Source organism: Mus caroli, chromosome 18 (genome assembly GCF_900094665.2).
Source record: "Mus caroli chromosome 18, CAROLI_EIJ_v1.1, whole genome shotgun sequence".
In the NCBI taxonomy this organism is placed as follows: domain Eukaryota; kingdom Metazoa; phylum Chordata; class Mammalia; order Rodentia; family Muridae; genus Mus; species Mus caroli.
Window position 1 is genome coordinate 17,783,288 of NC_034587.1, and position 24,011 is coordinate 17,807,298.

Genomic DNA, 24,011 nt, shown 5'->3' on the forward strand with positions numbered 1-24,011 from the left:
GGAGGAGGAGGAGGAGGAGGAGGGGAGAAAAACAAACACGTACCATGCTCCAGCTGTATCCTCCAACTAGATAAATGCTGTCGTCAAGCACCGCACAGCCAGGGCCACTTCGACCCTCCAGGATGGGAGTTTGGAGAATATTCCACTGGTCGCCTTTTGGGTCATAACACTCCACAAGCATGACGTCAAGGTGGGAGAAACCTAGGTTCCGGGAGAAGGCGGCATGGAGGAAAGAGTGACTCCCACAGTCCATTTGAGGCTACTTCTTTTTAAAACACTGCTGGAGCTAAGAAGTAACTTTGAAGGCAATGCGATTGTGATTTTGAAAACATAAATGCAGTTTCATTAGTGAAACTGGGAACCATTAAAACTTCTAAAAACAAACAAACAGCCCACAATAGTCTTTGGATGTTTTGGATTAGCCCAAGCAGGTGTCATAGAATTGATTACACAGGAGTAGACCTTATTAAAAATGATTTATTAGACACAACTAGCATGCTTGTGCTTTATAAAGGCAGCATGTGAATATAGAGACATGTGCATCAGAGCTCAAGCTTTCACAAACTAAAGTTTATTGCTTTTCTTAAATATTTAGTTCTCTCAAAATAGTTTAATCAATTAAATTCACTGTTCAGAATCTTAAGCCATTCCTAGAATCTGCCTATGTGTATAAACAACTTCAGTGATTAGTGGAGTATTTTTCAAGAATCAGGGTTTGGATTTGGGGCTGAAAGCTCTGAGGGTCTTTGTCTCTGCTGCCTCCCTATTCGTGTGTGTGTGTGTGTAGGCTAGAGATGAACCTTGGATATCATTCTTCAGGTGCTACCCACTTTGTTTTTTGAGACAGGCTTGTCCAAGTGGCCATGAAGGTTCCCTAAGACCCAGAACCTACCTGGTTCTTGATGACCTTATCACTACCCTAGCTATGGAAACTCCTCTAAGAGGTAGAATGAGGAGCACAGGGCTGTAATCTCATCACTCTTGAAACCGAGACAGGGAAATCATGGTTTTGAGGCCAGCCTGGGCTATATAGTAATAAAGGACAGTAAATATGCTATTTTGTCCACTTAAATGCATGCCATTGAATTTTAGCTGAAAATATATATGCATACATTAACTAATACCATGATTTTTCAAACATAATTGAAAAGACAAACTGAAAGGAATAATTTTCATTCTTGAGAAAGCAAAGAGGTTATTTCAGACCACTAATTTCTCATACAAAATAAACCATACAAGTGGTGTTACAATAGAATAATATGCCTACTGAAAATTTTATATCTACTTAAAATGAGCATATGGGAAAAATTCTAGATCCTGAGACTCTAAGGTGTTGTTGAGGGGCACACATACCTTCTCTATGCCTCATTTCATATATACTATAGATGCTGAGTACAAGTCTCACAAAAGGACACAGTCATTATCCCTCTTTCACAGACATGCTGTAAAACATGTCTTGAATGGGATGAGACAACATTTAATCTATTTCAAGTTGGGATTCAAACCATAACTTTCCTTTTCCATTATGCCTCCTGAAATTATATACACACACACTACATATACATATATACACATACAAATATAGGTATGTATGTGTATATATATACATTTATATGTGTATATGTGGTATATAAATATGTGAGACAGAGAGAGACAGAGGCAGAGAGACACAGAGAGAAGTGGGGTCAGAGAGTCTCGGATTGCCCAGACTGGCCTCCAACATGGTATATAGTGAAGGATGATCCTGTACACCACTTTGATTCTTTTGCCTCCACCTCCTCAGTGCTGAGAGTATAGGTGTGCATCACCATGTCTGTTTTCTTTGATGCTAGGTTTTTAGTCCAGGGCTTTAGGTATCATAGCTAGGCAAACACTATTAACTGACCTATGTTCTCCACCCTATAGACTTTTGATGTATGCATGTCCATGCTCATGTGTGTGCATTCACATGTTTTCTTACTCAGTGTGTTACTATGCAGTCTTTCTGTCCAATCATAATCTTGGATATAAAAGTCACTCAGACATTTAATGTCTTATGAAAATGAAATGAGAAAAAAACATATTTTATTCAAAAGCCAAAAGATTAATCTAAAACATTGAGGTGAGGGAATTGAAATAGAAAGGAACAAACAAACAAACAAACAAACAAACAAGCAAACACACGGAGCTGTGGCAGTTAGGGCATAATCCTCTCCGTTGTGGGGCCATGGAGGTGCATGGCAGGTACACACTAGGGTATCAACTTTTCTGGGTGAACATGAACTCAAATTATAGACATAAAAGTTAGCTCATGTGATTTTTATTAAATTTATGGATAAATATGAATTAGAAAAACTTTCCACATCTAATCTTCCTCTAGACTCCTGTTGTGGTAGGAACAGTGAACACCTGGCTTTGGCACTGTCAGCACAGCTTGTTTTTGGTGCACTCAGGAGCTGGCAGTGATTTTAAAGTTCACTTTAGAGCAGTTTCCTAAGTGTTGAGTAGAAGAAACTGAGGCCCTCGGTAGGTAGAGTAAATTTCAGCATCATGGATCAGTTTTCCACCAAATGTGGTGTTATATCCATCCACAATTCTATAAAGTGACATAAACTGTAAAAGACAAACATGTCCAGGGAAGGAAAGCAGCCAAGCAATGGCTTTAGAAATACTGTGCTTTTGTTTTAAGTCCAAAAAAGCAATTCAATTTGAGAATCATAGATTGCTTGATACTTAATACTTAAATAATTCTAAATTTAGACACCAAGTTTTTGCTTTAAGAAGAAAAAAATCCATACATTAGTTCTGTGAACCTGTGAGCACAGTTCTTTATGATTATAGCAAAAAACAATTTTCTGGGGGACAATTTATTACTACAACTTTGGAGATAAAGAGTAATTTATTTCACTGGCTTCACTGTTATGACAAATTGTGCTTTTTAGTTATTAATGTTCCTTTTCCCCCCAGACGTCATTATTTATTTTTTTAATGTGTATAGATAGTAACTTAAACATAATCCTATCTTCAGAATTAACACACAATAAAAACTTGTTCCAGGGAAGTGTTAATTTACACACAGTGGATTATATTTGGTCAACATGCTTTTTACGTAGTTATCTGTGATTATCTAGCAATAAAACCTTTAGCAAAGAGCATGTAATGCAAATGCTACTTGGACATATAAAACCAAAATAAAACAAAAGCAAAATGATAACAAACGAACAAGAAAAGACCTTTCAAATGATTCCCTCCGATTGCGTACAAGCGATCGTTCATCACAGCCAGGGTGTGGATAGCACGTTTCGTGTTCATGTCCTGTTTGCGGGCCCAGACATCCATGACTGGGTCATAGCAATACAACCATGGGACGTATTCTCCGTTGTGCACACCCCCTGTGAAGGACAGACACATCTGGGTCAAGTAAGTGCCTTGGACAGTGAACTTTGCAAAGAAAGATGGAAGAATGGCTTGCCTGAAATATATATTTTCCCATTGTGCACTGCTCCTGCATGGGCTGCCAGCGGCTGAGGCAGAGATGACACATAGCGCCACTCGTTTGTGTCCAGGTTGTAGCACTCCACACTGGACAGGTAACCAGTTTCATTCCTCCCGCCGATCACATATAAATGCTTGTCCAAGCGGCATGCATAGAAACTGGCTCTTCTACAATGAAAACGACAGCTCTCAGTAAGTCTCTGGATATCATTTGAAATGGGGTGAGGGGTGCCCGATCTGCCTGTGAAAGCAGGGTGTCTCTTCAGAGAGGGCTGTGAACTTTTGGACATTACTCATCTGCCTTCTAAATCCAAGTCTATGCACAGCAGTCCTATGCATCACTCACCCCCAGTTAACGCTTTTGCTGTTGAGATGCAAAGAAATGAGAAAATCAGCAGCGCTTTGGGTCAGGTTTTTTTCTTTTGGCTTTTAAATGCGCTGCTCAAATGTTCATTAATGTTAGGGATGTTTGGTGCTTTCTAAGGATATCATAGTTCAGTAAGACAAAGTGAAAAATGAGGTAGATAATGTAACAATAATAAATTATCTTGACATTCACTTTCTTTATAGTCCTTCAAGGGTCATTGTTCCCAATTTATTAGAAAACTGCATCATCAAAATTTCTCTTCAATTATCATTTTTCCCCTCCTAGTACGACTGCAAATAGAATAACTTTTGTGAACTTCGTATAGTCTATATATGCCTTCTAACATATATATTTGCCTTCTAACACCAATTCCAGGAATTTCATCTAGGGAGCTTTTGCTCCTAATTCTAACGAGGCTTCTGAAAGATTTTAGTCCTCTGTTCCAGAGAGGATACTGACAGTATTTGCCTACTATACTTTCAAAAGCAAGATGTATGAAATTCATTGAAAGGATACGTGCGCAGTTGTGAGGTAAGCTATGACTTAGGAAGGAGACATTGAGCAGCGGATTTAGACATTCAGTAGAAAAAATGGAAAAAAGTAATACGAAAACCGTGCTGCTGGCAGAATGTGGAATACATAGCTAGTCAGATGTGAGGAGTAGGAAAGATGAGGGGCTCTGAGGCCTAAGTCATTCAGCTATGGTGGCCAGACCTGTGATGACCAGTATGGCACACCTGTGGTTTGGTACTGAACAGATATTATTGGTAAGAGCTAGGACCCTGAAAGACATGCTTGACACAGGATTAATTAATACAATATAAAAATTGCTGATAAGATTCTTGTGCAGCATCGATTGCAATATCAAGAGTGCTGGAAATTTTTATCATGTCCCCTATATTACTTGGAGTTTTCTAAGTTGTGTGTATGAAATACTGAGGCACCTGAGAGCCAGTGCATGGCACCTTGATGAACAATGTGTGGCTTACAAAATGAGACTGTCTGGGGTGTTTTACTCCCTGTGGGACCTTTGGTGTAGCACATAATGGGTCTCAGAGTCAGATTGCTCTCCAGTACCACAGAGACAGTCAGTACCCTTCCCCCAGGATATGTGCAGTTATGTGCCCACCATTTGTTTCTTTTCAGAAACTGTAAGGTCATCTCTACTTGGATAAACAGTTCTTAAAAGTTGGCTCTCATGAACTCTTCCTAATATAATCCAAGGCTCTTATAGCAGTGCTCAGGTCCAGAAATGTTTTGGATTTCAGGAATCTTTATATGTAGAAATATTCATATAGAGAAGATGGGGAAGGGGCACAAATTTAAACATAAAATACATTTTAGGGTTTTTTTTTGAACTTTACACACTTACTCTTCATTCTATCTTTAAACAAGTAGTTATGTGCACAAAATATCCTTTTTTTTTTTGTAGTATCCACCGAATCCAATTAACACTGCCCCTGTGTGCATGAGTATGGGCCATCTTCTCGAATATGGACCACATGCCTAAAAACTGGGACAGCTACCAATAGCTCTTTAGCTAGGGATGGGCTCATCATCTTTGCGAGAACTGTAACTGGCTTGACCTTGCTCAGGTCTTGAGGAGATAACTACAGTGACAGTGAGTCTGCATGTGCAACAGTTACACCATGTTCAGACAACACAACAGCATTTCACAATCTTCCACCTCTCCTCCTGTTCCTGCAATCTTCTCCCCCACCTCCTGTCAACACCTTTAGCAACATTCCCCAAGCTTTCATGGAAGGGAGGTTGCTATAGATGTCATTTATATGGTGGGGTACTCACAATTGTTTATTCTCAGTGCTTTTACCAGTTCTGAGTGATTTGATAGAACACTTTCAGTGTGCTTGTGTTTTACTGTGAGCATGTGGACTGAAGTCACATGCAGATCACATTGGCTGAGTTTCAGATTACAGATGCTCAGTTTATGATAATAAAGGGGTGGCGAAAGTGTCTTGTTTGCACACATGGTTTATCACTATTTAAGTTTAATACTGTTTGGAGATGACACTGTGTTTAGCTTTTATCATAGTCTTACATTTTCCTGATAGCCATTATTGATCATTTTAGGCTGATATTTTAATATGTTCTCTTTTCTATATTTCATTCATACTTTGGAAAGAAATGTATTCAGTAGAAGAATTGAAAGGTGATAGAGAACAGTAACAATGGAAAGAATTATCAAAAGAAAAGTGGGACAGAAAATAAAAGGTTAGTCAGATTTCATAAAGGCTATCTTGTATGTGTGTGTGTGTGTGTGTGTGTGTGTGTGTGAGAGAGAGAGAGAGAGAGAGAGAGAGAGAGAGAGAGAGGAAAGAGAATCTCATCTCAGCCTATCTGGTTTTCTGGCAGGCGTCTACTGGTATTGTTTAAGCAACCATATTGTTTAGATCTTGTATGTGTGTGTGTGTGTGTGTGTGTGTGTGAGAGAGAGAGAGAGAGAGAGAGAGAGAGAGAGAGAGAGAGGAAAGAGAATCTCATCTAAATATAGAATTAGGATTTTAAAAGTTGCAAAATAAGGTTCAAATAGCTGGTCCACTGACTTCTTTCACTTGGATAGACAGATTCCAATTGCTTTCTAATGATCATGATCTGTCAAAATCATTTAATGCTATTTTCTTTTCAAGTTTAAATGTTTCATTGAAAATAATGACTTGAGTATTCAGAAGACACACATCTCATTACATCATGGAGACAAGACAGGTCAATGTACTTCTTCCAGATGATCCTGTGATGAGCTTGGAGGTCTCTGAAAAGATACCCTTACTGATTGCACAAAAGAGTCACCAGTATATAATTGGACTACTGACTGTAGGTTGGGAATGGTGGGTTCTTCTCAGTACTGATACAGAAGATGGTAGATAATCCTGATAGGTGTTAAGGTTGTGAAGAATGCTGGGAGACTCCCTCTGGCAGTCTGAGCTCCCCTTTTCTGCTCTCCATTTCAGTTTTCTCATTTTGTTCGGAACTGGTTTCTTAACCTCTGACACCAAGTCAGCCTGTGAGAACTGATTTGATGATCCTCTGGAACTCCTGGCCTATACACACAATGGATTTGGGATCTAAATTGGGAAAACCCAGCAGATTTCACTTCCTGATCAAAGTGCAATCTGTGTGTAGAAATTCTTCCAGTGATGCTTGTGACTCGCCCCTAGATTCCCTCTCATGGCCAACGTGTGCATTCCTGAAACGCATTACAGAAACAAAGGCTTGGGGGCTGGTGAGATGGCTCAGTGGGTAAGAGCACCCGACTGCTCTTCCGAAGGTCCAGAGTTTGGGTCCCAGCAACCACATGGTGACTCACAACCATCCGTAACGAGATCTGGCGCCCTCTTCTGGAGTGTCTGAGGACAGCTACAGTGTACTTACATATAATAAATAAATAAATCTTTAAAAAAAAATAAAAGAAACAAAGGCTTGGTGATCTGTCAACACTGAGCTCTAGGCTCAGATATTACCAGACTAGTTTTTCTTTCCTCTCTGTAGAAAAGAACACACTTGGCCAATGCTACTTTTTGAAAGGTTAGTTCAATCCTATTAAATATTCCTTAATGGAGTTACACTGTCATAATGTCACATTGTTCCTTTCTTCTTCCTCTCACTTCTTCATCTCACTGACAGAAGCATTATTTAGCACTTTGAGATAGGATTAGAAAAGCTAACAAATAACTTTTACAAGTAGACTTTGAACTCTGCTTACATTAAGATCTTTAAAAGTCCTTGATAACCCTCAGGGTAATAGGGTGATCTATCCATATACTCTATCTATCTCTATCTATCTATCTATCTATCTATCTATCTATCTATCTATCTGTCTATCCTCATCATCATCGATATATCTACCACCTATCATTTACATATCCATCACCTATTCATCTGTTATCCAACATTTTCTATCATTTATCTGTCCATTATTCATCTATGTACATATGTCTACGTATGCATTATCATCTAGCTGTATAAATGTATATTTATCCTAAAGTGTAAGACTGAATTGCTGTAATCTTAACCTAGTTTGCATTGTTGACTTGCATCATCAAGTTACAAACAAGGAATTTTCGAAGCTGAATATTGTCTCCCATAGTTTCTCCAATAATATTTAAGTTTGGGAATTTTATAGGTATGTTAGTTTCTGTTTTTTCACTCAGTGAAACAGAGAGCTGTTGTTCCCAAACTGCTTTTTTTACCCACATCTTATAAATTAGCTAGGGAGTAAAAACTTGGGCTTTACTACTAAATATAAAATGTCTACTTTACTTTAAAAAAAATAGAAGCCACCAAAGCATTTTTCTTGGTTTAAGTTTTCAATTTTTCCCTCTCTTGAGGCAGAATCAAATCCTAAATCCAAGACTCAGATAGTTCATCAGCCATCATTTTTATTATAATAATTTAATTAAATGTAATAATTTCGTGCATTCATATGATGCACTGTGGCTACTCTTACCCCTACCATCCCCATCTCCTCATTTCCCTCCCACAACCCCTCCTCCTTATAAATCCCTTTCCCAAGTTTATGTCTTTTTGTTTCATTGTGTGAGCCAGTGATTATAGCTAGGGATCTCTGTGTGAGGATGAGTTTGGAACTGCCCATTGGATCCTGATAGGCTCACATGTAAGTACACCACTCGGCCTGTCATCAGCCAAACACAATCAGGGTTTATGGGGGATGGTATCCTTCCTTGCTGAACTATTGGCTATTGGAAGATTCTTGGGGGAAGTAGTCATTGGTTTCCATGGTGCAAATTTAAAATTGTATTTCATTCAATCTTTTGCTTGTAAATTCATAGCTAGAAAGCATGGAGTTTGTTAGCTCATCCATGGTTGAGTAAGACTAGAGGCCATATGTCTAACTCCCTGCTGAACAGGAAGGATACTCAGAAACTTTATTAGACCCCACTTGAAGGGCTGACAAGATACAATAGCCTAGGAGTCAGTCCCCAGCTCTGTAGGGGTGATTTACTCCTGAAATGACTTAGAACACATTTCTCTTATTCTCAACCAATCTGATAACTTCTCAGCATAACAATGTTTCAGCCCTTTGGCAGGAGAATAATAGAAACAGGTAGATGAAGAATTTCTGGTTTGATTCATGATCTATGTCTTGTAAAATTAACTTAAATGTTTCAATAAGTATCTCTGATGTGGAATTGCTCATCTATCTTGGGTTCCTTCCTCCTATGTTTAACGACCATGTATAGCATGGGTGGCCATTGCTATTTTGAATAGAAGCTTGGCAATGGCAGAAGACACATTTCATTTGAAGTGATGGATTGCTGCATGGGCCAACCAGCCTACAGGAGAGATGGCACTAGAGGAGTACTGGGTATTTGTGAGGTCTGTATTTTCCTACTCAGCTCTGGAAGGAGTTATGCACTCTATCGGGTTGATTGTTCTAAATCTTAAAACAAACAAAACAAAACAAAAAAAAAAAGAAAGAAAAAAAAAGAAAGAAAACTTCTTTTACTGAGGACCTGACATGATATACCATAATGACTTCGAGAGAAACGCTAAACAGTCCATCCTGTCAACGGTGGCTGCCGAGCGCCGACAGACCATGGCAGTTCTTTTCGTCAGGTCAATGAGCTGCTAAAAATTGTCTAAGTAGGACCTTGCCATGATAGGCCACCCTGCCTCAGAGGAAGTCATTATAGACTATCAAGTAAACAATACACACTCTAAAAAAAATTACTAATTAGGTTTTGTAGCAATACTTTGCATCCTTGGGGGCTCTATAGTGAGATAATTGACCGCGACGTGAGTTATGCCTCCCAAGCTGAAGGCGTGAAGGTTAATTATCATGGTGTACAGCCCCCAGCAAAGGGGACGGTGGTGATGAGACAATGACATTTCAAACATGTGTTGATGTTTCTTTTGCAAATACAACTTTCTAGAATGGTTTTGATTAAAGGGCAAAGTGAGACAGTTACTACAGCAGTCACTAGGAGCTCAAACCCAAAAGGAAGCGCTGAAGTGTGCTAGAGAAAGAGAGCAGGAAACCCGTGGCTCATGAGGTTTGTCGGGTTATTGATTGACTTGGCAGCTTTTCTTGAGGTACAGTGGAGAGAACGAGAGAGGTTTTCTTAAATGAGCTTGTGGTGCCGAAGATATTGTCTGGATCTTTCCAGCTTATAGTGTGGAGTCTCCTCAAAGAGTCTCTCGCTCTTTTTTTTAAATCTTAGTATTTCAGAGGATTATTTATAAATTTGAGACAGGGTCTCACAGTACAGCCCAGGCTGGCCTCCAACTCATAATCCGTCTGTATCAGGCTTCGGAGTGCTGAGATTGTAAACACGTACTGCTGTGCCCATCTAAGAGAGTTTTAATTCACTCATATGGGGTGGGAAGATACTGAGCTTCTCAACACGTTTAAATAGATTCATACTGTCTTGCTGCAGAGACACCCATTTTGGATGAAGATTACCATTACATGAAATTTATGCTAAGGATCTACTTTGATCTCAGTGCAATCTTCTCGAAAGATAAAATGTGAAGGGGGCTCCTTTTTTGAACAGGAAAGAAAGAGAACACAGCCTACTGCTTTTTAAATTCTTGATGAGGAGGAGAAAAGAAGTTGTTTATTGTCATTATCTTATTGGACAATTCACTTAAAAGGATGTCAAAAGAATTAAGTGGCTAAAATCTAACATGTGTATATATTATCATGTGAATACAAAGACATGGTATCATGATTGAATACAGAAATAAAATATTCATACACACATTACCCATGCTGTTCTTTGGTATCTAAGGGACAAGAAATAAATATTCTGTGCATGAAAATATGAGATGGCATTTATTTTTTGTTTTGGGGAGCAGGGTCTCATATACTCCAGACTGGCCTTGAGATTGCTGTGTGTTTGAGCCTAGCCTTTTAAATTTTGGATCATTTTGACTCCATCTCCCAAGTGCTAGGATTACAGGACTGTGCCAGCATGGCTGGCTAGGATTAATATTTTAAAGCTAATAAATTACATGTTCTTGATTTGTACATATAAATGATCTGAGTTCTTGAAATATTAAATTTAAATACAGATTTAAATGTCAAATCTTAAGTTTCAATGTTAAATATTAAATCTAATATTGAATTCTTTAATATTTAATATAGAAGCTTTTATATTGCCTTGTAGACTGCTCTGAGGGTGGCAGACTAAGTTTTGAGATACATAACCATTGGTAAGAACCATATAACTAGTGACTACTTAGTCGTTTCCAAAATGTTATCACTATGAAGAAACACTACATACATTTTCATCTTCATGTTAGGACAAATAATTCATTTATTAGTTTCTTTTGCATTAACACAGTCAGCAATCTAACTTGGGTAAGCCAAGGTTAGAACTTTGCCTCTTATGACTTTCATGGACTCTGCTCAGTGTTACTTATCACGTATCCCCATGTTTCTCTACAGCAGTCTTACATGTTTCAGACAAAAGAAATAAACACTTACCTTTCTTGCATGGGTGGAAGTTGGATCCAACTATTAAATCGGGGATCATACCGGCTAACAAAATTTGTACTATGTTTTCCTGTAAAAATACAGTTTGAGATATTTAAAACTTAGATCTCTTTTTTGATTTGCACATTTGTCACTTTTAAAAATCTCTGTTGTCAAGTTTAACAAGCATGAATTGCGCTCAGGAACCCTGTAGCAAGGCATGAGAGGCAGGAAGGCCTTTCCTCAAATGTGTTTCCTCTTTCCTCATTCTCTATATTGTTGTGGACTGACTCAATCCTCTCAACCATGCCAAATTCATGTTTACTAAACTATCAGCACATCAGGATAATTTTTTTCTGTGTTTTGATATTTTTATGTTTTAAAAACAAGAAATTACTGTTCTCCAATTCTCCATTTTAGAGAATTCTTTGTATGATCTATCTGGCTAGCCTTTTTTATGAGTAGATTTTTTTGTCCTAAAAATATTAAAATATATTTTCCAGAGAAGTAATGATAACAGCAAGCTTAACAGAAAAGTAAAACATTTTCCATATACTTAAGCCCCATACTTGCCCAATTCCCCACTATTAGCATTTATTTTTTACTGACCCAAAACCTGACTGTGGTAGAGATTTTTGTCTCCCCATGGAAATAATAGCAGTGATGATAATGGGTCATGCTTATCATTGAAGCTCTGTGTGCACCAGAGAGATGCACCATTGTCGTGATGTAAGCAAAGTGCTTTAGTGGGAAGTAAGAGTGAATCTTCTGAGCTGCTTAACCAGCTTATCCTCTCTGTTGAGCTAAAAAGCACATTAGTGCTTCCAAGGTCTTAAAATGAATCTTATTTTGCATACATATTGGCATCATATTGAGAAATGCAAGCAAACAAGCACACAATACTTTGTGTGTAGCACTAGAGTGGAAACCAACTCACACCCAAGGCCTCAACCCTAAACACTACCTTTGTTTATGATTTGTAACTAGGCAGTGGTACCAGGTTTCTTCCCATGAATAAACAGAATGCACACATGTGTGTGCTGAAATGGCTGAGGCATGATCAAGTTTGAAATCTACTGTACAGTCTCATCCAAATAGCATCTCTTTTTGTACAAGAAAAGGTGCATCACTAAGCATGGATGCCTGGTCTTTAGGCTGAGTGAATGGCTTGAAGGTCACACAGTTTGTTGGACTAACAAAGACTAAGTAGGGAGAGAGTAGAAACTAAGGAGTAAGGTATAGATTCAGTTTTGTTCCACCCCCCCTTTTCAGTGAGACAGAGTAGACAGCTCTATTTTTATTGTTCCAAGGGTAGGGTATATAAGGGCTTATAGGGGTATGGGTGGAAAGGGCTGATTGGCCGTAACACAGTACCTAATTATCATATGGGCAGGAGAACAAAGCAGGACTTAGGTGCTGAGTTATACAGTGCTTGCAGTGAGCTTTGTGCAGGGTCTATCCTCTGAATAAGGTCAAGCATTTGTGCTCAGAAACACTCTCCAATATTAGAGTATAGAATTTCCCTAATTTGATCAGTTTTGTTTTTAACCCAGAGAAACCTACAGGATGCCAAACCTAGTAGCTGGATAATGTTACCACTGCAAGTTTGGGAGGCCACAGTACAGAGTTACTATTTAAATGTACAGGACTGGATGAAACCACTTAAGAAAAGAGGTTGGAATTGGAGGATAAAGGGTTTTAGAAGTGACCTCTAGGGTAGGAAAAAATAAAACAAACAAAGTAAGAATGATACTTTGAAAGCAAACTTAAATAGTGCTTGTGAAAGAATGGCGCAAGCAGCTGAGACTATGAAGGGTGTGGGTGACCTTGACAAGTGTTCCTACAGTGAATTGATGTTGAGGAGAAAGCCAATGAGGACAACTCAGGAGAGGCTAAAATATAAAGACATGAAGGTAAGACACTGCACAATGCTTCCCAACACTTCCTAAACCAACAGAAGACTAAGCTAGAAGATATAGATCAAGAGAGTGTTTGGTGGTCATTTTTAACATTTCAAGAATACTGAAAAGTTCTTGAGCTTAAGCAATAGGGACCAAGAATCAGACCTTATATCTGTAATAGAAAGAACTACAAGAAGAAAATATGTAGTTTATGCTGGGAGTCCGAATTGTTCTTAGAAGCCTATGTGTTGAAAGCTTGGTACCTAGTGTTTTTGAGAGAAGACTGGACCTTGAGTGTGCTAATGTCATCTATTGACAAATTTATCATTGAGTGGGCTGGTAGTACATGGAAGGGAGAAGCCAGGTCCTTACTAGAAAGGGTGACCAGGAAAATGGTCTTCCCCAAAAACATCCTGTTTTTGAATAGATAGGAAATTAGTGAAATCAGTCAAAAGAGATGTCAAAGGATTCTAGGGATGGTGAGATGTGAAATCTGGAGTTCCTTCCCATATGGCAGTGTTGACAAGTGATGACAAATTGCTTTTATCTGGTGAGCCACAGAAAGATAAGAATGGTAAGGATGCCCTAGAAACTTCAAATAGGGAGGCTCCAACTCAATTAAGGACTATATGTCTAAAACTGGTTTTTATTTTAGTAATTTGGGGGGAGGGTTGTCATAATTCTCCCATAGGAAGGTACATTTTCTATGGTGCTCAAGTTTCTTGTTAATTTCCAGATAGCACCTGAAAACTAAAAATGTTCACAAGAGTCAGAACTCATCCACCATGCATTAAGACTGTTTCTCTATGAAGTTTGGGTCAGAGTTTCAGTTTTGAAGAAGGAATCTGCCACTTCTGGTAATGGGGTAGAGGGGGCTTCATGTGCTGAGAAGCAGTGGTACAAACCAGAAATCTTGATTTCTTGTAGAATGGAAGTGGAATTAATTCAGAAAAAAAGGCTCAGCAGAGTCTGGTTTGAAGGGGTTTGAGATTAGAGATTATCTCCAGAGGCAGGGATGGTGGTTTGCAAGAGGAACAGGCTGGGGACTGGGACTATAAATAGCATGAAGTTCTGAGCGTGGCAGGGAAGAAGCAGAGGAGATAGTGGGCCTTTTGGAAACGAAAGTGAGTTAGATTGGACTTTATTTGCTGTCATGGGGCTTGCTGTTGAGACTCTTCTAGAGGCTTCAGAGTGATGGCTACATATGTTGGAATTTTGGAAAATAGTTTACTCTTCCCACATCTTTCTTACTCTTTTTTATACCCTCTACCCATCTTTCCATTGTTTCCTATAAATATTTATCTCTCACCCCACCCCACCCCACTCTGCCTCCCTTCTACTTCCCTCCCATTCTCTCCTTCCCCCCTTTCCCTTCTTCTCTCTTATTCTCTCTTTCCTTCCTTTACCACTTCTCCTTCCATTTCCAGTTCCCTTCTTTCCCCACCTCTTCCTGTTCTCTCTGTTTATTTCTACTCCTTTTTCTCTCTTCACTCTTTTCCCTTTTCCTTCCCTTCACCAGTCTCAGATTTTCCTACACCATTCATTCCAATAGGGTTTCAGGAGCTGTCTAGACTGGCTTAAAACCTTAGATCTTTCTATCCTCTCTCTCTCAGCACTGGGATTACATGCTTTCCCCACCATATCTGGGTTTTCATTTTCTTTCTGTCTTTTCCTTTACTTCTCTTCTTGTGATGACGCCCTACCAGCAGACATCATTGATGAGTATTAGTGTATGAAGAGATGAATGAGAAAATAGGGAACGTTTCCAGCCAATGGTAGGCACAGAGTAGAGAATGAAAATCCCCTCTTAGTTGTTTGAGGAGTTAGTTTAAGTAGAAAATGTAAATCAAATTTCTATGTATCCTGATAGTATATATGGCTATATTCCTATTACCATCACATGGAACAAGTTGACAGGAGGTAATATTTACACTATAGCTAAGTAGAAATGTATGTGTATTGGTTATTGGTCCAGTAATTAATATTAGTTTTCTGATGTCCATTTTCGGTCATGTAATCAAAACCACCAACAAATGAAATTACATTTCTGCTTGATGAAGTGCATTCATATGTTTTATGAGCATGATCTGAAATTCACAGTTCTGTATTTTGCTCAGGATATACTTTTCATAAAGTATTTTCATATGAATTAACACTGAACTTGAGTTCTCATTTTTAGAACAGATGTGCGCATAACATTTGAACCATGTGTTAACTGTTCTCTTGTATAGCAATTACATAAAAGTACTTTTATATTAGCATATTTATCCTTTGTGTCAGTATTAGTTGCATAGGGCATCATACTATGAAAAATCCACATTTATGAGTGGTTCAAGTCTTTTTAATATTTTTATGAGATGTGGAGTGATTAGAGTCCATGGTAGCAAGTAGAAGCCACTTCCCATTAATGTAGTGCTTTTTAAGACCAATGGCAAAAATCATAAATCATATTTCCTTTTTTAAACTATGGTTGACAAGATCACTGAGAAATATGGTGAAAGACAATATAATAGTTGTTATGGACCAAGACCTTGATATCAGATAAACCTATGATGGAATCATTTCCTTTATTCTTGTGAACAGTATATTCTTAAGTGAATACTCTTCAGGGTTACTCTCCTTACACAGAAAAACTGGAGCTACCATAGATTATGGCTCACAAGGTGCTTCTGAGGATTAATTGAAATTTCAGCAAACATTTTCTGGCTGAAATATTGCATGCTCACCAACTGCCAATACTATCAGAGCCTACTGTGGTTGACCAGATGGACAGAATTTGTAGCTCCATGCAAAGTATTTGTGGAATTGTGCAAGTTATGGTAGAGTTCAGTTTTCTCAGAAATAGATGCAGCCCAGTTCTTAGCTGTAATGCTGCCTGATCATGACCACAGATACAGCCCTCATAGAATCAGCTACCTTGCCTTCTGTTTTTAATCTTCCTTTGAAGATGCCCGCCAACACATTTTTAGAACATTTTTAATTAAAATACAATTTTAATTGACACAGGGAACTAAAGGCTGGCTTACTTGCCTCTGATATAACCAGCTCCCCTCTGTTTAAAGAAATCAATTTTCCATCTGGAAGTTTCCAAGTTTCTAAAAAGGAACTTTAGAGAAAGAGGGAGCTTTCAGGCCTTCAACTGAGGGTAATGTTGAAATTAACATACTGAAACTTCACTCTGAGCTTCCTAGCAGCTAAAACAGAGAGAAGACAGTTATTGGCATGATCAGTGATTCTGCTCATGCACACACAAGCACACCATGCCTTGGCACTCTGGCATTACAAGAAACTGCTATGTAAATATCCATGTAAATATTCTGGCCTATGCTTATGAAGCATGTGTGTGCATGTGTCTGCACATGTGCCTGTACATGTGTGTGTGGGGGGTAGGGTGGGGCAGATGCCTGCGAGTGTGCAGGTGTGTGAATGTTTGCAGAAGCCAGAGGTCACACTTAGGTGTTGCTCTCCAGGTACCCTTCACCTTGCTGACAGGTTTGCCTACTAACCTGGGCTTGAACAGGTCAGGCTGGCTGGCTAGTGAGTCCCAGAAATCCACCTGTCCTCAAACCAACCCCAGCACTAAAATTAAAGCTTTTGCCACCAGACCTAGCCTTTTCTATGTGCCCTGAAGGTCAAAGTCAAGTCTTTCTGCCAATGTAGCAAGCTAGTTATTATCTGAGGCCCCATCCAGGCCCTGGGAGCTGTTTAATCAGTTGTTGATTAGGATAATGCTTGGACTGTGATAGTTAGTACTGTGCTGAAGCACTTTCACAATGGTAACAAGGCTTGGGTTTAATCTCTAGCACTGAAAAAAAAAAGGTCAGGTATCATGGCTCATGCCTGTAATTCTAGCACTTAAGAAACTGAGGCAGGACAATCCTGTGTTTGGGGATACCCTGGGTTGCATAGTAGAACTGTCTTCTTTCCTTTTTTTTTTTAAAGACTCAGTTATGTGGAGAGTTTTATGTTTTGTTTTGTGTTTGAAAGCTGATTATGAGAATTATCATTTTAACAGAGGCCCGTAAAGGAATGACTGGGAAGTTCTTGGAGGTCTGAAATAGGACTTCCTAAATTTTTCTCATGTTTAGTTTTTTAAAAAACATGTGTGTGTGTGTGTGTGTGTGTGTGTGTGTGTGTGTGTGTGTGTTAGGGAGTGTGAATGCATGCGTGTCATACTTGTAGAAGTCAGGACAACCTGTGGGAGTTACTTCTCTCTTTCTACTATGGAGGTTCTAGGAATTGAATTCAGATCATCATACTTGGCAAAAAGTACCTTTCCTGGTTAAGCCATCTTGTGGGCATAGTGTTTTTAGCTTTACTCTAGGATCTCCCAAGAATGTTTTGTAGACTCTTTGCTTCTTAAATAAATCCAGTGGCTGTGTGGAGTGACTACTTATGGATTCTACAAAGGTCTGATAACTTCACCTTTAATGCTGAGGTACAACATAAATGTAGGGCCTGGAAACATCTCCTTTGTGTGTGTGATCTTGTGTGTGTGTGTCAGGATAGGTGGAGGGCATGCCTGTGTGAGCACTTGCATGTGGATGGATGTCAAAGGACAAGTTCATCTGTTATTTCTCTGGTACTGTCTACTGTAATCTTTCAGGTAGAGTCTCTCACTGGTCTAGGACTTACCAGTAGGTTAGGTTGAGTATCCAGGGATCCTTGTCTCCTATCCCTGGTGCTTGGATTACAGGAATTTTCCACCATACCAACCTTAATTTTCTTTTTTAACTCTGGTTTCTGGGGATTGAATCAGGCTCTTGTGCTTTCAAGGCAAACAGTTTATTGACTGAACTGTCTCCCCAACTCTCTCCCTTTCTTATGTGTGGGCAGCCTGGCTTGTTTTCCTTTACAGTTTTCTAGAAGGAGCAGATGTTGTGATTTTTACACAATTTACCTTGGTGCAGATGCTGAAAAAGAGCATTCACAATAAAATATATGCAGTATATGTAATTTCAGTGGGACGTTCTGAGGCTTTAAAGTAAAAATGTGTACCTGCAAGCTGTTTTATGGCTCCTCAGTTATAATTATCCCTGTAACACAGAAAGCTGCAACTGTGGCTCAGCCCTCACTTACAAGCTTTCTAAAAATACCATGATCATTTTGCATAGTCTGCAATACATAGTGTTCTTGTGTTTGGTTTGGAATGTGTATCAAAAGTTCTCCTTTCATTTGGAAAGGAATCAGTTATAGGAAATATGGTGGAGAACCTCTGGAGGATATGCCTGTAAATGCTGCAATGAGCAGAGTGGGAGCTCTGGATTTGAGGTCCTACCTGCTGCAAAGGAACTTGCATTAGAGTTCCATTCTGCATGAGCAAGAGAATGCTTCTTGCAACCATGTTCTCATATAGACAGAATGCGAGGAGAGTTGTGGGTGAAGATCTGAACAGCTGCAGCTGACTCAACCTTCCCCTGGGGAGTCCTTGCTTCTGCTTGTGGCATTCCTCAGGGGATGGATAAGGACAAGGGCCGGGCATCACTGTGAAGCTAAGTCCCCAGAGAATTGGCACTTGAATGCTCTGTTACATATGTCCTCAGCTAGCTCCATGAGTATCCTCCCTCCCTCCATCAGCGAACTTCATGACCTCTCCATTTGCCCATGTTACACAGAACTGTATTTTCAACATTAAGTTTAAAAGGGATGGATAGTAATCCCTTTTACAGTGTGTGTACTTGTTCAGCATTGCTATGGTAAATGGGCGAACCAATGCTCACCCAAAGCTCATTTACATGGTAAGGGTTTGGTTCACAAGATGATAGTATTAGCAGATGGGAAGTTTAGGAGGTAGACCTATGGACAGTTCTAAGTTCATCAGAGCCATGTCCTCAGAAAGTATTGTAGGACCCTGCCAACCTTCTCTCATTTTTATGGCCCCATTGATGGCATCATTGAATCACTCCAAATTCCATAGTGGGTCACCAAAACTGAACTACACAGTTGTGTACCTCCAGAACTCTGAACTGGATAAATCTTTTCTCTTTAAAGTTAGTTGCCTCCGATACTTTGTTGTCGTTACATAAAGCTGAGTTGTTCAAAGCAACTGTTCAATAGTTACCATTTGGGTTCCACTGGTCCTCTCCACCCAACACGAACAGGAAGTTTTCTACCTCTACAACGCAGTGGTGGGCACTGTTGTAAGGCATAACTGGAATCAAGAGAAAAGGACATATAAAAATTTCTAATACCTCAGCTTACCAGCTATATACTTCACCAAAGTATGTACAGAATACAAGACTCCATCAACAGGCAACAGCATGGGTACCCACAATTCCTATGAGCCACGCATCTTGGCTCAGTGGTATGTTGCAAGCAGTTTCAAGCCCAACCCCTTTTGATCAATTTTGCATAATGTTATTCCTCGAATTAGTCAAGAACAACCTGCATGCTGCTTTCCATTCTTGAGCTCTCCTCATCTGCCCAATGGTGGGGGATAGAGTTTCTACGGCAATGACTGACACTCCCAAATGGTCAGGGCTGGCAGCTACTTCCTGAGAGAAGTAACTCTCAATAATGTGGAACCATTTGCTGGCAATCTTTCTACAAACAGACTGGGGTGCTGTGTGTCTTTCTACTCCACAGCATTGAGCAGGCGTAATTTCCATACAGTTTTAAGTTTTTAAATTAAGGTCCTGCTGATTTAATGCCTCCTCCAAATGTATACGCTTAATTTCCTGTACAATGTCATTAGCAGCACAATCACACATTTTCCATCTATCTGCATCGGAGCTCTTATGTAGCAGAGATGAAAACTGTCAGCAATGTCATGCATATCCGTTCTCCTGCACTCTCCTTTTTTTTGCACCCAGCTGCAGAGACTGTGTAGAGGGGTGTTATTCATAAACCCACCAAAGCCAGGTTTCTCTGACATTTGCATCTCCTTTGGAAAGTCACGATGTACCAAACAGGGTGCTGCTGTCACCTTCGGTGCTGTGCAGTGTTGGTCCCTGCTGGCATAATATCATAGGGTGATTGTGGATGTGTGCAGCATTAGTTATCATATGACATGCAGTGGTCTGGGCCCAGTGACACCAGTAGGAAAAATGATGCCCTTGTTCAGCTCATCATATGGGCGCCTTAAATCTAGGTGAGGACAAATGGGGAGGTGATGTGCCTGTTCAGGCAGGGAACTTATTGCTTGACACGGATCAACAGAGCACTTAAGAAACCAGTGCAGTGGGAAATCAATATGAATCCCAGCCAATTCTTACTCTGCGCTTCTTTGCCAATGCAGAGAGAGAGAGAGAGAGAGAGAGAGAGAGAGAGAGAGAGAGAGAGAGAGAGAGAGAGAGAGAGAGAGAGAGAGAGAAAAGAGTGTTTATTGCATACCTGAGGATGAACCTATCTTATATCTGACTTATTTTGAGGACTATATATACATCTCTCATTTCATTTTGGTTTAATTATCTCCTAGCTTTCTCCGAGATGACTTATATTTATATATATACATGGCTTTTAGAAAGAGAACTCAGTAAATAGTTCTATAAATGCATCCTTTAAGGTTCTTACTAAAGTGCCAAGGTTGTAAGAATTCTGATTCATTAATTAATATTTATTGTCACTAGTCATCTTCTGAAGTTAAAGCCACGAGAGAAGAAGTATTTATATGCATATGCCTAATTTAGGGAGTTAAAGAAAAGTGGTTTGTGCAGTTTATGAACTACATCAGGGGACTTCTTCATCTTTAGAATGTCTCTAGACCCCCAATGCTTACTTTAATCTTCAGAGAATACCCTCAACTGATAGGTCTTGTTGAGCCATGACTCTGAATTCCTTTGGGTACATCTATCTGTTTGGTTCACTGAGCAATTAAGTTTGAATTTGTATTTTTAAAATTAAGTTAATGAAATCACTGCAGTCTAAATGATGATATCTCTTCCAAACTACTAGAAGGAAAACTAGGCTACCCCATCACTTGCTGTGACTGGCTGTTTCAGCTTGACGTAATGACGGCTGACCTGTGAACTCCCACAGCATTTACTGCCGTTACATGCACCTAGTTACATGTGACATTGTACAGAAATCATATCATATACTTATTGTAAAATTTTGATTTGCTCCATGTCCAAATCTTTTTTTTTTTAAGAAAAAATGTTTTTTTCTTCTCTTTAGCCATGAGTCCAGCCTCATAATAAAACAAATCTCTGAAAATGTGTCAACTTGCATTTGTCCCTGCTGTGCATTTGTTCCCATGCTGGCAAAAATTAAGTGAAGGAAATAATACACGATTTATTCCTAAGCCTCTTTCTCATTTGATTACCCCTATTGTTATGCTTTGTGCAAACAAATGAAGCTATTGCTTGCAGCTAACTACAGAACTCCTCAAAATCAGGGCAACGATGTTCCTTAAAGTCCTGATGCAATGGGTTTGTGGTGGTAGTCCTAGTTCTCTGCAAGTTTTTATCTGTGTTTGACAATCCTGCATATTATACTTCTTGGTTGGGCATTGCAGTATTCACATTTGTGAATTATTATCCTGTTTGAATTCTCATTGTGAAGTAGAAAGCTATAAACAGACACAAATGACTCTTTGAGATCACTGCTGAATGTAAAACACTCCCAAATTTACTACAAATAAAATATTTGATCAATATTTGAATTTTGAAAGAGCTCTAACTCCTTTGGCTTCTGATTAAACCTGAAAGAAAGGAAAATGTAAACAGTGCAAGCAACAGCAGCCAGCAGCCCATGAGAAGGTCACTGCACTCTATACACACCCATTCTCTTTGAAGTCACCCCAAGGCCACCTCTTGTCCTTTCCAGACTTCTCTAGCGGTGGACACCTGTGTGTGTGCACAAGCAGGTGGTGGAGGAGGTTGGCCCTCCACGTTCATGCACAGCCCGCTCTGAGTTTTTAGCGTGTCAGTCAGTGAGTTAGAGGGAAAGGGGACAGAGAAGCTAATCAGGATGAAATGAGATTAAAGGCTGTCTAATTTTACAGCAACTGTGATCCATCAGCCACTGTGAAAGTGACAGTGGAAATGAGTGATGGAGACAGACAGGTGGGGCTGTACATTTCACTGATTTATCCTCAAATGCACTGGGCCTTATTTTATTGAGTGAGCACGACCGCATTTATCAAGTCTGTCATCTAAAGCCACTTTCCCTCCATTTAAAAAGGTCACTTTACTCTGAGGGAGCAGGAGAGAGGCACTTTCAGATCAGATTTAAAATCGAATAACACATGTTTATAAGGCCCCTCGTGAGGCGTCTCAACTTTATCTCACACAAATGAGTTGTGCTAGAAGGGAAAAAAATGGGGCAGAAGCCAGAAAAATCACAAAAGAAAATGCTCTGGTCACCGGAGAGAACACTCCTGTGGACTCTAAATCCAATGCAGGTTTTTGTTTGTTTGTTTTCTCCTATTTTTTAGTTTTTGTTATTATACTTCCCCATCCCTTGCACCTGAAGTTTTAGTCCAATCTGAGCAATTCAATCAAACATTTGATAATATTTAATATTTTAAATTAAACAAGGAGAAAGCAGTAGGGAGCTGCTATGGACGTGCAAACTCGAGCGAGCTAGTCACAGTATTGACCCTGTAGAATGACGGATCGTCACATGTAAAACAGATGTCAGCAATTGCTACAAGCCTGATCGCTGCTACAGTGAACTCCTATACCTGTTAATTGTTTTCCCACGATTTTAAAGCCATATAAATCTTAGACACACAGTCTTCCCCCCCTCCCTGTGCCACTGCAATAAAATGCTTCAGAACGCTGTGTGCAAAACCATACCTGGGTGAGAAACGAGAATGGAGTCCTCATTGTGTCATGTGTTGCTTTTGTGATAATAACCACCATTTACCACTGATCATGTGCCATATGTTAAATTGAATACATAATTATGTTTGTATGTTTATAGAAATTATATCTTTGAAAAATACACGTGTTTATCCCTTGCTATTAATTTGTTCCCATTTAGGAAAAAAATATCAGATGAACTGACTAATTCATGATATTAAAATTACAAGGTATGGTAAGAATATATGGTAAAACAGATAATGTGTCTACCTATATTTATTTATATGTAATTGTGGATCAGACATAATGCAACCACTATATTTCTAGGAGAAATACTGAGGCCCTGGGTGGGTAAGTCACTTGTTGAAGGTCATACTCAGCTAATGAATACTACAGCTTTACTCTGAACATGGGAATGTCTGGACCCCGACCCACGGTCTTATGCATTTCACTCTACTGACTTTCAATAGGTGTGTTCAGCCAACCAGAAAATAATTACTGAGTTCCTGAGTGTTCAATGAGAGTGTCCCTGAGATTCATATATAATTTTATACTGCTTCATACTTTAAATGTGCTTATTACTTTGATATTTAAAATGCAAGTGCTACTTCAACTTTTGTCTGTACATACAAATATGAAAGTTGCTAGTTTTCTTAAAGTAAGATGTGTTTCTATTAACATGCAGTAACTGTACAAAGTAAAAATTTTGATGTTTCCTACATGCACATAGTATGTTTTGATCTGTTCATGACCTGTGTTGTTTTCATTTCTACCCTCTCTCCTACCCATTCCATTTCTATATCCTAAATAGTCCTTCTACTTTAATATAATGTTTTACTTTAATTCTTTCATACCCTTCCTGGATTCCAGGTCTGACAGGAAGCACATAGTAGGTTTTTCCTGAGTCTAGCCTCTTTCCCTTAACATGGTGATTCCCAGTTCTATGGTTTTTTTTTTTTCCCTTGCTGGTAACACAATTTGTTCTTTTTGAATGAATAAAACTCCATTGTATATATACACTACATTTTCTTTCTCCATTGTCTGATGTTGGGCACATGGGAGATTCC

The 24,011-nt window shown here is 39.2% G+C and overlaps 1 protein-coding gene across 1 annotated transcript in view; it reads right to left on the minus strand.

Annotated features, from left to right (window-relative positions):
• Klhl14 (kelch like family member 14) overlaps window positions 1-24,011 on the minus strand; it is a 103,240-nt gene that overhangs the window by 4,307 nt on the left and 74,922 nt on the right. Inside the window, exons 3-7 of the mRNA XM_029471720.1 lie at window positions 19,260-19,349; window positions 11,310-11,388; window positions 3,452-3,642; window positions 3,213-3,371; window positions 44-201 (exon numbers count right to left, since the gene is read on the minus strand). Coding sequence (XP_029327580.1) covers window positions 44-201; window positions 3,213-3,371; window positions 3,452-3,642; window positions 11,310-11,388; window positions 19,260-19,349 — 677 coding nt within the window. The remainder of the gene's footprint in view (window positions 1-43; window positions 202-3,212; window positions 3,372-3,451; window positions 3,643-11,309; window positions 11,389-19,259; window positions 19,350-24,011) is intronic.